The sequence below is a fragment of the Enoplosus armatus genome, chromosome 1, assembly GCF_043641665.1.
Source record: "Enoplosus armatus isolate fEnoArm2 chromosome 1, fEnoArm2.hap1, whole genome shotgun sequence".
Classification (NCBI taxonomy): Eukaryota; Metazoa; Chordata; class Actinopteri; order Centrarchiformes; family Enoplosidae; genus Enoplosus; species Enoplosus armatus.
In genome coordinates, this window is record NC_092180.1 from 25994243 (window position 1) to 26012827 (window position 18585).

The 18585-nt window shown below is 42.4% G+C and overlaps 1 protein-coding gene across 1 annotated transcript in view; it reads left to right on the forward strand.

The window, feature by feature from the left end:
* The window catches only part of phkb (phosphorylase kinase, beta), a 93311-nt gene that overhangs the window by 57363 nt on the left and 17363 nt on the right, over positions 1-18585 (forward strand). The window contains 4 exon segments of the mRNA XM_070916845.1: positions 8906-8961; positions 9860-9953; positions 16978-17061; positions 18008-18112. Of these exon segments, the coding sequence (XP_070772946.1) occupies positions 8906-8961; positions 9860-9953; positions 16978-17061; positions 18008-18112 (339 nt within the window).

The window sequence follows — 18585 nt, forward strand, 5'->3', positions numbered from 1 at the left end:
AAGACATAAACACAAACGCACCACCCGCTTTGAATCTTATCACTCTATTGTATAGGTGTTATCAGTGGTTGTCATCCTCATACTGTATATACGGGTGACCAGTGCCAGCTACACCTACTAGTAGAAGGCTTAGGTTTAGGCAACAAACTACTTGGTCAAGGTTAGGAAAAGATATACGTCACATACGTAAGTAAGTCATGTCTTTAACGTTATTTAAACTTTAAATACGTCAACGCTGACTTACGTAAGTCACCTATGTAACGATATTTCTCTGAATGGCAACACCAGAAATGTAATTTTCAGAAAGGAATTTCATGAAGTCTCCGTTCCGTGATGCTTTGTCAGCTACCTGATCTGCAGACTTACAGCTGTGTACATAAATCTACTACTGGTTCAAGTCGCTTTCAGTTTGAGTTGTGATTGTATTACCGGCGATGGTGTTTTGACAGAAACGTCTGTGATTTGACTCTGAAATGATTGTTTGTAGACAATTTTCTTCTGACCTGTGAGACACACGAGTGACAGTGAGAGATGGAAGGAAGGAATGCAGGAAAGAAAGAAAAAGAAAGAAAGGCAAAGATGGAAGAAAAGAAGGTAGAATTTGAAGGACAGAAAGACGGATGGAGGCAAGAAAGAAAAACAAAGGAGGACAGAGAAACAGAAAGCAGGAAGGATGGAAAGAAGACAACAGGAAAGAGGAAACAGTGATAGGACGGAGAGATCGAAAGACAGAGGGAAGGAAGGACAGAATAGGAAGAGGAAATAAAAGAAAGAAGAGAAAGAAGGTAAGATATAGTGAAGGAAGGGAGGGAGGAAGAACAAAGGGAAGAAAGACAGAAAGATCTCAGACGCTTCTCATCTCATGTCACAACTCAGTGCTTTTAATTTTGGGGGGGGGGAAGTCAAATGAAGCGCAGCTGAAATCCACTTATGTTCTGCGGGGACTCGCAGCGGCGTTCTCTGGCAAATGGCTTCTCGCTTTGTCAGAATGTAGCACAGCCGTATCTCTGAGGGGCAGGACGCCGCAGCCAGGCCAGGCCTGCTGCAGGCCGCCGGCCCTCCATCCTGCAGCTGGGAGTGTACAGTAGCCCTTGTTAACAGCATGTCCCAGTTTGTCCCATCTCAAGACCTCTTTTATTGCCTTTGTTCCACCTGTGTGTCTGTGTGGATCTTGATTTCCTGCCCCCCCCCCCAAAAAAAAAAAAAACACTTTGTGGGGGCTTACGAGAACAGCAAAGGTGACAGCTGTCATGAAGCTGATTTCGGCTGAATTACAGATCTGCTGTCTCTTTCTTTCCAGGAGTGTGTGTCTCTACTCTCTCGCTGCACGGAGATGAAGAGTTATTTATTCTAATTTGTTTGGATTTCGTGACAGATGCGTGTCATCTCCATTTATTAATGTACCTCTTCCATTAGTCATTCTGTGTGTTTGTTCGTAGGTAAACAGCAGTGTTTGTTCTTCCTGTCGCAGAGAAGTGCCTGAGGTTGGCACACACATATGCACAGAGTGGAAACAGACAGCGTTATTGACTGAGACAAAACAAATAGGAGCACAGCTCTCTGCCTCCGTCTCTGCCCTCTCAAAGACACTTGCTTTTTAGCTCCGTCCCCCATTTGTCTCTGTATTACTTTATACTGTTTATACTTGCTTTCTCTACCCTTATCCTCTCCCCCACACACACACAGTCCCACCCCCTCACATTCAAGTATCTACCTTTTTAATCAATGTCTCTCTCTCTTTGAAGGGAATGAAGTTTGACTGAGAACGCTTTCTTGAGAAAACATTTGGGCGGGGGGGGAGGGGGGGGGGGGGACTTAAGGACTGCAACACTCATTACAAAATTAAGTCTACCACTAATCTGACATCTCACTTGGGCCTGATCTAAACCTGAGCTACGCTAATACTGTCCTACACTATTGACCATTGAATGCCTCTGCGACAGTGAAGAGGACAATAGAAAGTTTTACGTTTAAATTTAAATATCACAATAGAGCTAGCTTTCCTACCAGCAGCTGGTAGAACATATTTGAACACACAGTTAGAGAGGGATTTTGTTTTGATTGTGTCTTGTAAGGTCTCCAGTTCGACCTTTTGGGAAATATCCCTTTTTTTTTTGCTTTCTTGTCGAGAGTTAGATGAACATCGATACCACTCTCATATCTGTACATTGACTTTGAAACTAGACCTATGAGACGGTCAGCTTAGCTTAGCATAAAGACTGGAAACAGGGGGAAACAACTCCACTAGCCTGCCTCTGTCCAAAGGTTATAAAAATCTGCCATTCAGTACATCTAAAGCTCATGGTGGAGATGATGTTTCAGTCTTTATGCTAAGCTAAGGTAACCGTCTCCTGTCAGTAGCTTCAAATTTAGCATACAGTGAGTTACATGAAGAAACTGAATAAGCATATTTCCCAAACTATCACACACTATTAATTTATTACAAGTCCATGTAATATTTAATATGTTGGGGAAAGCATTTTAAAGTCGGCTCTAGCATTAATAGGAGGTCAATCTAGGGAAGCTAAGAGTGGAGGTATATGGTCCAAATGACACGCGCTGGTTAATATCCATGCGGGAGTGTTTTAAATAGGATGGTGCTATTACATCCACGGTAAATGACATTACACTAGTCAAAGCTATAAAGGTCCCAGAGCATGCACTGAAGTCTTAGTCTGACCCTTGCTGTATTACAAAAGTGAAAACCAGGGAACTTATCCTCCTCATGGAAAACGAAGAGGATAGGGATACTTAACTTCTATCCAGCAGGCCTCACCCTAAAACACAGTATGTTTAATTCATTGTTTACTTTGGTTTTTCATTGCGTTTTTTATGATAATGAAAAGATAAAATAACAGCAGCTTTATCATGTAGGAATAAAACAATTTCAAACGGGGCCAGACCAGACCAGTCTTACTCAGCATAGGGCTGCGACTGCAGGAGTGCTGAGTTGTTGTTTTCCAGGTGTAGACAAATGTCCTTTTGCTGCTGCAGCCCTTTGTGTTGGCTGCAGAAAGATTTTCTTAAATGCCTTTTGGCACAGACTTATGTCATTCCTATTTGTGAGTGTCACGGTTTTGTTGTATGACTAACTCTTGATTAAGTCCCTTTATACTTAAGGCCCTTTTATGGCGAAATGATTTTAAAATAAACTTGACTTGGTTGGACCAAATCTTACTCTGCACGATGCTCCATACGCAACCAGACGGAACCAGGGGACCTTTTTAAATGCTGTCTTGCTGAGTTTCTATTGTTTTCATTTCCATATTTAAAGCCCTTGGCCAGAATTCAGAGTGTATAATTATGGTCCAGACGCACTGCTCTCACCACCTGCCAGTTCCTGCTGTAACCACATACTTCACTGATGGCCTTAACTGCATGTGATTTTTTTGAACACTCCACCTACAAGGGCTCTCAAGCTAATACTAAGTACATGGTGTTGTTTCAGCTTTGTTCTGTTTATTTCCATACCATTTCAGTGGAGAAACTTGGAGGCAAAACTCATTGGTATTGGTTGATTTAACGAATGATTGGTGCAGTTGCACGGGTTGGTAGCAGGATGATTGCATTGATGATATGATCTTTTACTACTTCACCCCCCAAACCTCAGGCAAACAGAGCACAGGTTCTGCTTGATGGCAGCTCTGAGGGCCTCTCTTGCACAGTGTTTTGGTATTCAATTTCTGGCCTGGTAATCTGGATTTCCCTCAGGCACACACATCTTTGATATTCTGTGTCGTGTATTTGCAAGAATAGTTCGATATCATAAAAAGTTGGAGCTGAAACACACTGTACTAAAAGTATCTACAGGTCCTACTGATCCATAAAAAGCCTTGACAAAGTCATGTTCAAAACCTCAACATAGTAAAATCATTACATACAGTAATGTATATGCTCACGCCTGCATTAACTTTTTTTTTTTTTTGGCCACTTGGGGGCACCTTTTAAGTTTTTACCCATCCAGCAGTTACGGAGCAACTTTAGAATTCACTTGGATTTGTTTTTGGGCTGGTTGTCGCCTTAAATTGAACAAAAAGTGGTATCAATCTCTCTGCAAGAAAGCAAAGTGCATTACCCAGAATATTGAACTATTCCCATGATATGAGAATATTGATTTATAGCAGTGTGATGCGGCTTAGCCTACATTGAGTTAGATATAGAATCAAAATGATGTTATGTCTGTCACCTTTTAAGGTTATGCACCTATTCTTAATTCATGAATCAGTCTTTTAGGGGATATTATGCAAAAATACTAAAACTCCACCTTGGAGCACATTCCTATGTGAAAGGTGCCAGCAGTGACTATTCGCCCAACAGCAAAGTTCCCTCTTGGATACATACTGTCAACTGTTAGATATCTTCAAACTGTGATGTTGAGCTGCATTTCATGTCAAAGTGATGCAATTCGTTTTTTGTGGCTTACTCAACCTCCCTGAGCCCGCCGCCTCTTCCGCTACAGCAGTTAGTGGAATTTTCCAGAAGAATTCCCCAAGTGGAGTTGAGTGAACTTGTAGTGTTCGTAGGTTAGCGTGTAGGTGGAGGCAGCGTAGTAAGAGCAAGAGAGCACGTCTTTTCCAGTAAAGAAAAACTTGACTCTCTTGCATGTCCGCTCTGAGAGCAGTTTAAAACAGTATGTCTGTTATCATCTAATTTCAGTCCATTTCCTTTTGTACTATGTACAATAATGCTTAGTTAAAGTTTCAGGGCTTTAATTACCTGCCTACCTTCAATTGCAACTCATTTGTTCTACCAGCCGTTTTTTCCCCCTTTTCATTAATTAGTCTGAAATCCAATTCCAGGGAGTGCAACAGAGGTCTTTAAACTGTTAGAGTTGGCCTGAGCTGTGCTGACATCAGACCAGTGGCCGCACCATTGGGTACATCCGGGCTCCAATATGATTTGTTAACTACCTTTTAGCAGTCTGCAGCAAAGCCGCTTTGGTGAAACGACACATCCCTCCTTCTGTGCCTCCCTCTCAGTCTCGACACCACTTCGGTCACACTACATTGGTGTTTTTAGGGGGTGCCTCAGAAAAACATTTGAAGACTCATGTCATCGGCGGTTGCCGTCTGTCGCGGAGGTTCAACGGCAGTGCAGGAGAGAGTGAGAGGGAGTCCATTCCTCCTGTGTCTCCATTATGCATTTCTATATCTTCTCCTTCGCCAAATGAGTCCTTTGTCTGCTCAGAGACCAGCGCTAATGAGAGAGTTGCATTGCAGCATTTTAGAAGCCATTGCTCCCCCGTTCATCAGGAAAGATTTGTGTTCAGCCGGGTTTTTTTCTACTCGGCGACCCCCTTCTCTCTGTTCCCTCTCCACTCTCTGATTGATGATAACGAGGTTGTTGGCTAAAACCAGCTCTTATCGACCAAACAAAATGGCTCCCAGCTTTCTGTGTGTGTGTGTGCGTGTGTGTGTGTGCGTGCGTGCGTGTATCCACAAGCATGCCCATGTGTGTGTGTTGCTCCCTCACTGACTTGTGCCTTGATTTGCCATGTTCTGTGTATGCATCAGTATATGTGTGTGTGGTTCCCCACAGTGAGAACGAGATGAAAGGCCACTGCTCCTATGAGTCACAAGCTCCTGCCTGCTTACTAAATGGCCCTGAATAGACCGTCACTCAGCGCAATGAAGATGATCGTCTCTGCTTACAATTCACAGGCACATACACACATACATACACATATAAATTACATATATAAATGGTACTTCTACAAGTAAAGAATGAGAGGATGAAAGGCGCTGAAGGACACATACAGTGAGACAATTATATGTGCTTAGATATGACAATACACACAACTCTTGGATAGGAAAAAGCTAAAGAGAAAGAAAGAAATGCGCACTTGTGCGTAGGAAAAAGACATAAGCGTGTAAAGTAAAAGACCAAAATCACATAAATGTGGATTTTACACACACAAAGAAAAGCGTCTTCCTTTGCTTAAGATAATAGTGATTGGGAACAGATATTTTCCATTTCTTCTGTTCCAAAAAACACAATAATGGCTTTTGTGAGTGAAAATCCAAGTTGCCTCCAACATATTTTGCCTCATTTGCATGTGATTTATTCCATGTAATGTATTCAGGTGCTCCACTACAAGACAACCAACTGTGATGTCTCTTGTCTGTGTTTTCCCTGATTGTCCGCAAGCCCAAAAAGGTCTGAGATTGCTGTAGAGAAAGCCTCTGAAATGTTTTTTTTTTCTCTGCATTTCCTCCCTGTCTTTCACAATGTCACTCTGCATTCACTCTGCAGGCAACATGAGTGACGTGTTGCTCTATTGTGGCCAGTTGTGTCTATATGTTGTTGCAGTGCTATAAAGTGTTGCATTGACGGGCTCCTTCTGAGGCCTCCGTTATGAAAGCAATGAAAAGCCATGTGTGTTTATTGCTTCAGTTCTGTCACCCCATTTTTCATAGACAAAGCTTGCTAGAAAGCATTATTTATGTAGTATACAGTACATGAATGAATGTGTGTATTTTTGTCTTCATTTTGTCCTTTTATAATAGACATTATGCAGTTTTATTGCGGCGTGTCTTGTGGTTATTATTATTATTATTATTATTGTTGTCCAACCACAATGTACAATGTTTAAAAAGCGATAATACAAAACTGTGAAAACGTGAAAATAATAGATAAAGAATAAGATAAAGAAAAAGAATGCTACAATGCAAAGCCTGCTGTTTACCTTGAGTCCTGATCTGGACTGTTGGTTTAACTTTAACGCTGTAGTCTGTATTTTTCTTATTATCAACAAATTCCACAGTAAGACCAAAACCAGCGATGCATTAGTCCATGTCTCAATACTTTCCAACCTCCGTAACTTGTCTGTGGCACTCAGCCCAAAGCTCATTTGTTCCTACTGAAGATGTAGATCTTTAAAAACAGGTCACAAATGCATATTTTCATGTGAGGAAAAAGCCTAGATAAGGTCAGGTTATGAATAGAATGAATAGTAGACCGCTCAAAAATGTCTTGGGGGGGGGGGGGGCGTTCCCATGATCTTCCCTGCCGTCTTAACCAGACTGAATATTTGAATTTGAAACTTGACTGCTGGTAATACCATAACGTGAGATGGGCTCTATGGTAGCTCAATAAAAGAAAATAGCATAATATTCCTGCAGAAACTCTTAGTCTCCGAGGGAAATGGAGCTGCTGGTGGATTCTCACGCAGATACTTGCAACATGGGTATGCCAGCTAAGCTCACTATCAATGTGGACCCCTAAATATTGGCAAGACGTGACCTGTCTAATGTCATGGCCATGTATGGCAATAAGTTGATGTGCAAATGATGCTCCAGCCAACGAACCCGTCTAGTGCGATGAGCAGATAGATCATTTCTTAAAACAGCTGGGCGTTGTAGTTTTTAGCAAACGCTACTCAAATAGGAGTAAATAGTGTGTTCGTTTTTCAGCTGCGGATTACGACACATTTGGTGCACTAGTGAGTATTTACAGCAGCAGGACAGTGCATGTGGGTCTGACTCAACTATGGTGCCCATGTTTTCTTGGGGTTTGTTAACGATGAGACAAACATAGAATATCATCATCCTTATCCTGTATGTTTGTGGTGTGTTGTTTTTATGAGTTTAACAACCAGTCAGAAATAACTATATCTGTAACCATAGCACACTTAATTTTGAATTCATGTAATAGAGAACTGGGAAACAACACAAAACCTCAACCAACATGATGCTTGGACAGAGTGAAAATCTGATGTTGATGGCATATGAGAAAGCAACTAATGATTCTTTCTTTATTGATTAGTTCTTTGATTATTCTCTTGGTCATTTAGTCTGTAACATGTCAAAATGAATGGCAAATGCCCGCCACGATATACCATAGCCTCGCGACTCATTCAGATTCCTGACTTTGTCTGACCATTAGCCGTGTCACCTCTCCTGAGGGTATTAAGCATTAGGATGATAAGAAAATGGGAAAAGCAGCAAATCCTCACATTAGAGAGTCTGCAGCCACCAAATTTGCAGGATTTATACTCAATAAAAGGCTTAAAATTATTATCAAAATACTCTTCAACTCATTTTGGGTTATTTGGCTCATGGAAAAAAAATTATCATAAATGTTATGCTTCTCCTTCTCTTTGTGTTCTACTCGTCCATTTAATGTAATTTCGACTCATCTCACTGTGTGGGCGCCAAAGCGGAGAAAATGTCTCATGTTTCTCTCCATCTCTGCTCTTCCTTCCCTTTTACATGTCCCTCGTCCTTCTTAATACCCAGCTGCTTCCCTCCCAGCCCAGCACTCCCGCATCTCTCATCAACCTTTGTTGGTTATTCAGAGTTTTACTTTCATTTAAATTGTGTGAGAGCGGAGGTAGCAATAACACAGGCTATTTTCATTTTAGAAGCGACCGAGCTGAATTTTGATTTGAATCACTGTCTCTCCGTCCCTCTCTCTCTCTCTCTCTCTCTCTCTCTCTCTCTCTCTCTCTCTCTCTCTCTCTCTCTCTCTCTCTCTGTCTCTCTCATGCACACACACACACACACACATACACACACTTTTCCAGCTTGCTTTATTGCCATGGATGTTAGATGAGCAGCATTGCCAAAGCAAATAAATAAATTGATAAAAGCAAGAATGGACAAAAAGAACAGCTACTACTTAATAGCGAACACGTAAATCCTTGTTAACAAAACCCAAACAAAAGTGGTGTGTGCAGACTGGATTGAGAAATAGCAGAACGAGCACTTGGATCGAAACGCTTGTAATCCACCTGTACAGAATTAACAGGCTTGCATAGGTCCCAGTGTACATTTACAGTGTTGCCAAAGGAGGAATGCTCTCAAGAAGGAAAACACCACCCAATGTAATATAACCACCGATGCAACATGTGCAACACATAGCAGGGATGTGGTTCACATCTCTCTGTTCTCTGTCTCTTTCACAGGGTCCCATAGAGAATGACGTTGTGATTCACGTGGCGCTGATAGCAGAGAGCCAGAGGTAATGTGTGTGTGTATGTATATATATATATGTGTGTGTGTGTGTGTGTGTGTGTGTGTGTCTCTTTATGTGTTGCAGGCTGTAAAGCAAGGTCATTTTCCGCTCCTCTCTCCTATTCAGCTCTCTCAGTGCTTTAATTGTGGGGAGCTCATAAAGCTGGAGCTCAGCCTGACCTATGCCATCATCTGTCACTCTTCTTGTGTGCATATGTGTGTGTGTGTGTGTGTGTGTGTGTGTGTGTGTGTGTGTGTGTCAAACAGGGTCAAACGACTCTGTGAAGCTTGTTAACCTGTAGCTTCAATTACTGCTACTGGCAAGTCCCCCGTCCCCTGTTGCATCATCTTTCCCACTGCAGTCCACTTATGCTCTCCAATATACACTGCGGTTCAATAACAGCTACAGCTTCATAATAGATAAAGATTTACAATAGACCCGATTTACATGAGTTTTTTTATTCACAAGAACACAAGGCTAATAGATCTATCGACGTTCCATTGACGCAGCTATAGCTTCCCGAGCCATAGACTCATAAAGCTGCAGATTTATGAGGTAAATCCGTATGAATAGATTTAAAGGTCAGCAGCTGCTGTAGAACCACAACACAGTAGATTTACAAGGGGATTATTAGTTGAAGTAAATCCAGCATTTTTATTCAAGAAATATAAAGTGACAAACAATTAAATAAATGTTTTGTGTGTGTGTGTGTGTGTGTGTGTGAGAGAGAGAGATTTGGTACTGGTTGAAAGGTTGTGTTTTTCCCTAACAGCATGTAGGGGGGGAGGCATTTATCAGATTTTAAAGGGCATCAGTGCTGAAAATACAAAGCTACATGTAAAATGCCTGAAATTATAAGTTCAATATTGTAATTTTGTGTGTGTGTGTGTGTGTGTGTGTGTAGACTGCAGGTGTTCTTGAACACCTATGGCATTCAGACCCAGACGCCCCAGCAGGTGGAGCCCATCCAGATCTGGCCTCAGAAGGAACTGGTCAAGGTAACACAGGCACACACTAAGACATTATGTTATGTTTCCGTACGTACACGACAGCGCACGTGCAGTTTACAATGATGTAGTTCACGGTAAATTTGAACACAATGGGTCCTTAACTCCACGCACGTGTAGAAAGAAGCAGGTTTCTCCTTTCTATAATTTCGACAACCGATGATTTTGCCCAGAAGAAATGACAACTGTCGCGGGCAGATTTGATAAGCTATTGTTACTAACATTAGCTTTGTGTGTCAGCTGATAATTGCATCTCCAGCTGACTTTTGAATGTTTCCCCCAAAAGGATCTTAAATTGGGTTCTTTGGTTACATACACGGCGGCTATGCTAATTCAGTGACTAAAGCTGCATTGGCAACAGTCAATGGAAACCTCACTGATTACATTTCAGCAGTTACTGTAGCTGTCAATATCCCAGCAGAACTTGGCAGTCAGTCCATCTGCTTGTCGGCCTGTAAGCTCTTAAGATTTTCCTCTTGATTGTCCAATCAATCACCGCGAGGCTGCCGATTGGCTGAAGTGATTGATCAGTCGAACAGTGATCGCTCATGTTGATTGATCAGCATAATGATGGAGCAATCACCGTTTCACTCTGGCAAATTGGAGATGCGTGGAGCTGAGCAACTTCCAAATTTGTTCTCAGAAGGGGACCTTAGGCAGTTCTGTAAGAGATGAAAGACATCTCCAATGTTGACTTATTCAGAATGGTTCATTTGGAATCGCTTTGGAATCTGTTTCACGCCTTCACTTGAATACTTGGAGGTCAAAACAAGCAGACGAGTTGCTGGGATTGAGGAACTTCTGAAGAGAATATAAAAGAGCTCTAAACTGCAGTTGGATAAAATCCCAGTAACCTTAAAAACTGTGAAACATTCCGAGAAACAGCTTTTATTTTTTTTTTTTTTTTTTAGATCTGTGAAAATACATGATGGTTTTTAAATGAGTCTAATAGATGTCAGCGCTGTGATACTTTCTCAACGTATGAAAGGTAAGCAAAAAATAGAAAGATAAGCAAAACCATCCCATCTATATTTTGTTCAACAAACACACACCCTACCCTATTTTCTTATCTCTTTGTTGCTTTTCAGTCGTTTAAGCTTCAGTCTTTTCTGCAGTTCACCTCGGTGGCGTTCTTATGTAAACTACACTGTCATGGCCATCACGCGTGTTAAATGATATTCTATTGAAGTAAAAGGATCACAACTCCATCTGTTTATGAGGAAAGGTACATTTAAGTTTTGTCAAACATTTAAGTTTTGTGGCAGCCCAATTGCAACAGAAAACTGAAATTCATAATCCAAAATCTGTGAAAATCCCTAATGTGGCGTCAGTGTTCTCAAATTTATTCAGGTTTAACTTTAAGTAACAAAAGTCATAAATAAGTTCATATTTAAGAGCTAAAACTCAAATATTGGTGTTTAAATAGTCAGAGCTTTAGACTCGTAGCTGGAACTGGATCCAAAGTGGAGCCATCTATTGGAACCCAACCCTTGTCAACAACCAATAAGGAGGGTTTGATGGATAAAAATTGGACATCACATCTGTTTGGTTACTTGATTATTAACAGGAGATGTACTTCGTCAGTAACGGGGGAACATTTCGTGAGTAACAAGTCCAGCACAAGCTGCTATTTCCATCCTGTCCACTCTGCACCTTTCATCTACAGCAGATTACACCATTTGTACTGTCATATCTGTGACACCAACCACTACCTCCCTTACAACTTCTGCTTCACTCCCATCGTATCCCGTCACTCAACCCCTGGTTCCTCCTCTAAACACGGCCCCTCATCTGCATGTGTGTTGTTTGAAGTCTACTATCTCCCCGTCTCCTGTCTCTGCTCTGTCATATCCGTCACTCAAACCCCGGTCTCCTCCCTAGCCTCTGTTCCTCATCTGTCATGTCTGTTATGTGGCGTCTATTCTCCACACCACCTTCTGTCGACAAACAATTTCTCCTAACATGTCATCTCTCCGGGTTCTGTTCTTTCCTCCAGGCCTTTCTACCTTCTGTCCATCTCCTGCTATATCTGTCAGTTTCTCTAACCCCATGCTCCCCTCTAGGCCTACATCCTGCCCCGCCCCCATTATGTCTGTTACACCAAACAACTCTCCTCTCCAGGTATATCATTTGCCTTTGAACCGTCATACCTGTTACTTTTTCCTTCTCTCCCCTCCACCTCTTTCTGCTGCGCGGTGCTCAGCCGTTCAGATGGATTTGCAATTGTGAGTCAGAGCGGACGCCGTGCTGAATATTAAATCCGAAGCCCAGACAGACGTTTCTTCCTCGACAGAATCTGTTTATCTCGGAGTCACCACCATCTCTGGTGCTGCAGGCTGCATTTGCTCACCTCACCTCGTCCCTCGCAGCCGTTTGATTGTGTTGACAACAGCTGCCTGACGATGGGAGAGTGGCAATTACATTTTGCAATGTGTTATTCCCACCCGTACACCCTAAAGCTTATCCCCTTGCAAATCACTGCTTTGCCCAAAATAGCCTTCCTTTTAGCTGTTTGTCTCCGGGTTTCATATCATCATAGTCGATGTAGACATGATTATACTGACAACATTTTGCTTGTTGAGACTCTCATTTTCTCCACATGTTGCAGTTACAAGCAACACCTGGAGCTGTCCAAATGAGGTCCTAAAGAGACTGAACAAAGACTGCGTGTCTTAAAAGACTTTCAATGGAAATTACGGTATTTTTCCACCTGGGTCTTCTTCTAATATTTGTGTCCATTATGACAAATAACATTTACTCACCAACTCCAAGATATTAGGGAAATCATCTCTACACAAAGTAAGCACAGAAAGTAGTCCCATCATCGCAGTTGTAGAGTTATTAGCTACAACTTCAGTCTCCTTTTATTGTACATTGGCAGTTGATAAAAACTGCAGTGTTTACCAAACAAAACAAAACAGCATGCGCACACAAGTTGAACAGGAAGTATATCTACTATGCTATGCCATTCACAACAATAACTTCAGGGACTTCCTGGGGACTACTTTCTGTGTCTTGGTCAGACACATGTTAAGCCGCACATTAGAGCTGTCAGTGTCATTCTTGCATTCCCCAAGTGACGCCAGCAGAGATGGTGAGCGAAATGTTATCGTGACCAACAGTCATATTGGACAAAAACATGAGAAGACCCAGCTTGACAAAAATGTGGGATTTTTTCCTTTACATTTAAAGAGTTTAAAAGTTCAACAGAAGCTATACGGGGCTGCAGCAGACAGAGTTAGTCAAATCAGGTGGGTATCTTCCAAAGTTCGTCTTTTTAGTACAAAATTCCCTCTTTGTATTACTACCCCCCTCCCCCTCCCCCCAGCCCACACTGCTCAGCAAGGAAATGCTGTCTGAGGGAATTTTGTACTGAAAAGATTGTAACTTTGGACCATACCCACTTCATTCGACTAACAGCGACTGCAGAAACCATTAGCTTCGCCTGAAGTTTAGAATGCATTTTTACAAGGGAGGGGGACTGTGGATTTTGGCCCCATTCCTTACTTCCCTCCTTCAGTCACTCCAGTAAGGGATTGCTTCACAGGAAGAACAATTACAACAACTAATTCAATGTACATACGAGGACGTGAGTATTGTTTTCAGAACATAAACCCCCCCCCCCCCCTATCATTTAAAGACATTTTATGGGGCACCCCAGGGGCTACAGAAGCAGTTTCAGAACCAGAGGGTTTAATCCCAAATTCAATAGGTCCGTACAGCATCATTTTGAGCTGTTTGGTAAGATGCTGAACCCCCACCTGCACACTTAATTTAAGTCCCTCTGGGTGACAGCATCTGCCGTAAAAGTAAATAGATTGTGCACATTTTGTGACACGAACAATTAACATTCGCATAATTTGTCGCAGCAGCCATAAACATGTGCAGGAACCTGCTCCTGTCAGAGCTCCGAACAAACTGAGGAATGTCGCTACGGTGAATTAAGTTTGTCAGTAAATAGTTGTACACTCTCACACCTTCTAGCCACTGTAGAGGTGTAAAATACAGCTTTTTGAATACAGCTTTCTGTTATCACTCCCACCTGTCAGGCTTGCTGTTTGTGCTGCGGTCAGTGGAAATGTGAGGGAATGAAAGGATGCTTTGATAGGCTGCCTGCGTGTTGTCGTTCTTCATTGGTATTCTGCACACAGGAAGTGTTAGGTGCAGAGGTTCCTCCAACCTCCCTTGGCTTTTCTCCTCTAGGTCTCATCCTCGCCTGTCAGGGCAGTGATTTGCAATGCCACTTAATCCTCCATTAACATTTCTCCTCTTTCATATAAACACTGTACTTTCTGCTCCTTTAATGTAATTTATTTTAATTGGTCCAGCCCTTGCTTCCTCTTGTTGAGTTCAGCTCAGCCTTTTCAAAACAGTGAGCACCAGTAGCAGAGCACCACCGTTTGGTTGAGGCTGTGAATTGCAGTCGGTTTTGTATGGACGAATGCGGCACAGGGGGCTTGATAGGCAGATTTCCTGCAGTGCCACTTGAGTGTGTGGGTGTATTGGTGCTGTTTCATGATAGGACAGATTGGGAGGCATTTAAATTTAGAATGTATAGGCTGTCACAAAGGGAATAAGTACTGGTTTCACGCCCAGCCAGTCACATCAGAAATGTAGTTCTCACACGTACACAGTCGTGCAAACGCTTCAGCTCACGCACATATAAACGGTAACTTGTGATGAGTGTGTCACACCGCTAGACTCCGAGCAAGCGGAGCCGAGAAATCAGTGTCCGTCTTCTTTCTCTTTGCATCTCAGAATCTGCGAATCTTACAGCAGGCGACACAGCCATGAGAGGCTTTCATCTGAAGCACCAAAGAAATGCTCTGGAAACTGATAGCTCCTGTATTCTCCGAGCTGCCGTCTCTAAAAGCGTTTAAGAGATGGCTGAGGGAGAAGGCCATGACCTTCTCCTCCGCTTTGTTTTGACGCACTGGGGGAGCCCTTTGATGTAACAACTGGGTAATTACTGCAGCATCCGCGAAAACAGTCACGGATTTCTATTTATCTGTCTCGCTCTTTATGCCTATGTATTACTAATTCCACAGTTACTGCAAAACTTCAAGTAAAACAATGTTGTTTATTAGAGCTTGTGTTAGGGTCTGAGCTGAATCAGCCTTAAGAATCTAAATTGAACCAGTGGGGGAATCATATTTTTTTCCATATTGACTGACACCGCAGAATTGCAGTCTACCAATTAAGAGAGAAACTTGACCTCAGCTACTCTGAGTCCGTGTTGTTCGGCCAAACCTTGTCGGAGTTGTGCTTTAAAGTTGAGCTCTCTCCCAGCCTCTGTAGGCTGGACAGCCTGCACTGCTGATGTTAACATTTTTCAGCTCATAAAGTTGTTTTATACTTGCCTGTCTAACTTGACTCAGTATTTTCACCTTGAGACTCTGGGACCAGGCCCAGTCTTTAGACACGACTTCTGTCTTGATTGAACTACAGTACTTCTGCTGTAGAGCCGAAGGGGATGGAAATACAGTGTGTGGACAGATAATGCATTGACCAGATAGAAACCACCAACTCCCAGGCTCAGAGTAAAGGACCTCTTCCCACCTCCAATCTATAGCAATCCTGGTGGGGAAAGTAGGACTGGAGCGTTTTATTGAGCCGAAAGTGTGGTGCATTACCCAAGGCAAAAAATCCTCAATCCCAGTTCAAGTTGTAAATAGTCATCAGCAAGTCTTCCAGTTTCCAATTCAGTTTCATTTGTCGAGAAAGAAGGTCTTATAATGTAGGTCAATTCTTAGCGACAAAAAGACTCAGCTGGTAGATATTTTAACACTGTCGCAGGGGTGATCCAGTGATTTATTGTAGCATTGAACTGCCATAAAGTTGGGTGACTGCAACACACTAACTTTTACTCCATAGCATGGGTCAAGCTCCAAAAACCCTGGATCCTACATTTGCCATAATGCAACCCTGATGACATCAGTTTTTTTTTTTTTTAAACTTTCTTTTATAGAAAAACGTTTATGGAAATGTAATTTATTGTGGGGTTTTATCATTTCACTCACATTTTACTCAGTTCAGGACCGGCACATCCTCTGCATGGAAGCCACAATGCTACTTTATCAGAGTTTAGAGTAACGATAGCGACTGTCCTGTTCTTTTTTGATTTGGGAGAGTTTAAACTCCAGACTCATCCGAACAATAAAGCACAAATCTAACCCCTGCGCTGCTTGTGTTTCTATAATAAGCATCCAAACAGTCCAACTTTCTAGCCAGAGCCGACTAAATCTTCTAGTTGTCATTTCAGCCAACAAAATCAACTGACACCAGCTAGAATTGAGAAACCTACTTTTGTTTACCTCTGTGTGGAACTGAAGACCCATTGTTTCAAAAATTCAAAAACTGGAGTGGTGAGTGGCTTTTATCATTGTAAAATGCAAATGTGCTGGACTGGAAACCATGAAAGGAAACGTTGGGGCCTTGTGAATGTCCAATTACCACCAGCTAATTCTTAAGATGGATATTTTTATCAGCGTATAAGAATATGCTAAGTGGCTCACGTGGAAAGTATCAAACAGTATGCCGTCGTTTATTTCTTCTAATGAGGGCTCAGCAAGGTCTCAGTGTCCCTTCATATGGGCCTCTGCATCTCAGTACAACAGTGTATTCAGTTCCTGTGCCCATGGGTGTGCTTGGGTCCACTAAGCACGCTACTGATGGCAACACAGGGACCTTTCATTAACGCCACGTCTCATAACTTTACACAGAGCTAATATCAGTAGGTGGTTCTGCCATATGTTGGCAATTTCAGCTTGAGTTGCGACAACAGAAACGTCTCAGTGGGACAGACAGATGATGGTCTCGCTCTTTCATTACAATATGGAATGGCACTGTGCGGCGTGACATTTCAAATCGAATGTGTTTTTTTTTTTTAATCTTGAAGCAACACTGATGCGATCACGGAGGAATGTACAGATAAAGATGTAGATTTTAGTATCCTCTGAAAACAGAAAGGCTAGCAGTGAGATCACGTGCGATGTTTGCGTGTGTCTTTCTGCAGGCATACCGTTTCCTTGCCATCAATAAGAAGCTGGGGTTGAGTGGGCGTCCAGAGAGGCCAGTGGGCTGCATCGGGACCTGCAAGGTATATGAGATTGCAAACACACCTACACACATGTACATGACATGCACACATAGTGTATGTGCACTCCATGATGCCCTGCTGCACAGGTCATGGGTGGCCGCTAACACACCACTCACATATTGATCTGCATACACTTCCCAGAGCTCGGAGAAGTGGACTACAGCTCAGGAAGTCAACGCAGAGAAAGAGAGAGAGAGAGATTCAGTTCCAAGAGTGTTCCTGCTCTTCACACATACAGTGTGCATAAGTGGATGCTGAATACATTTTGCTTATTCTCAGGAGTTTTAATATGCTAAGCTTCTGTCTGTATGTGTGTGTGTGTGTGTGTGTGTGTGTGTGTGTGCAAATTATGTGGCTGTGGAAGAGTGTGTTTGTGCAGTTCATGTGTCTGTGTGTGTGTGTGTGTGTGTGTGTGTGTGTGTGTGTGTGTGTGTGTGTGTGTGTGTGTGTGTGTGCTAATGTCTCCAGCTGATGTTGTTTGTAGTTTCTCCCAAATGAAGGTCATAGCCCGACCAAATAAGTCGAGCAGCTTTCTCAAACAAAGAGATTCACAAATGAATCATGGCTCCCAACGCATTGCTAAGACAATATTATAATGGAACATTTATGGGGAAGATGGCCGACTGCCAGAGGGCATTATCATCATCAGTGTGTCTGTATGGATATGTGTGTGTGTGTGTGTGTGTGTGTGTGCCCCTGTGACAATCTCATGTGTGAAAGGGAGCTTTGTGGTAGTTGTGTTTATGCACTGTGTGTGTTATCAGGAGTGGTTGTGTAGCTTCTGTGTGTCCTCTCTATCTTAGGATTGATGCCTTGTTTTATACACTGCCCAGAATAATGTGTACGTGGCTACTTGTGAGCCATCCGTCTTCTTATGCAATAGTGTGTGTGTGTGTGTGTGTGTGTGTGTGTGTGTGTGTGTGTGTGTGTCTTTGTCTCCCTCCAGATTTATCGTATCCTGGGCAAGACGGTGGTGTGCTACCCAATAGTGTTTGATCTCAGTGACTTTTACCTGTCCCAAGATGTCATGCTGCTGATTGATGACATTAAGGTAAGGCAGGGTCACATGTACGGCGCTTCCCAACGCCACGACGCCACAGCTAACCACTTTTTGTGTGCTGGTAGAACTTCAGTAACTCTAATATATTCAGTTTGTCTACTAGAGTCATAGCCTACCTGATACTACTACTGATACTGGCTTATCCGAAACTCAGCTCTTCTACATTTTCTGATTGATTCAGTGCTTAAACTGTAACATGTAGTCTAAACCAGTAGCCTGCACAGCATGCAAGTGCAGTTATTAATTTGAGAGTACAAATAATTAATTCATAATACAAAATATAATATAATAAATAATCAAACGTTTTGGGCTTAGACCATATATTGTGCTGTACCTCACAGTTTTGCCTCCTCTTGCAGCCTGTTTGAGCAGGGAACTGTCTTATTTTTTTTCCTGCACTTACAATAAGAACATCATGTGAACCGTCAGTACATTCATTAAAAAGTGGCAGTACTGACCAGCAT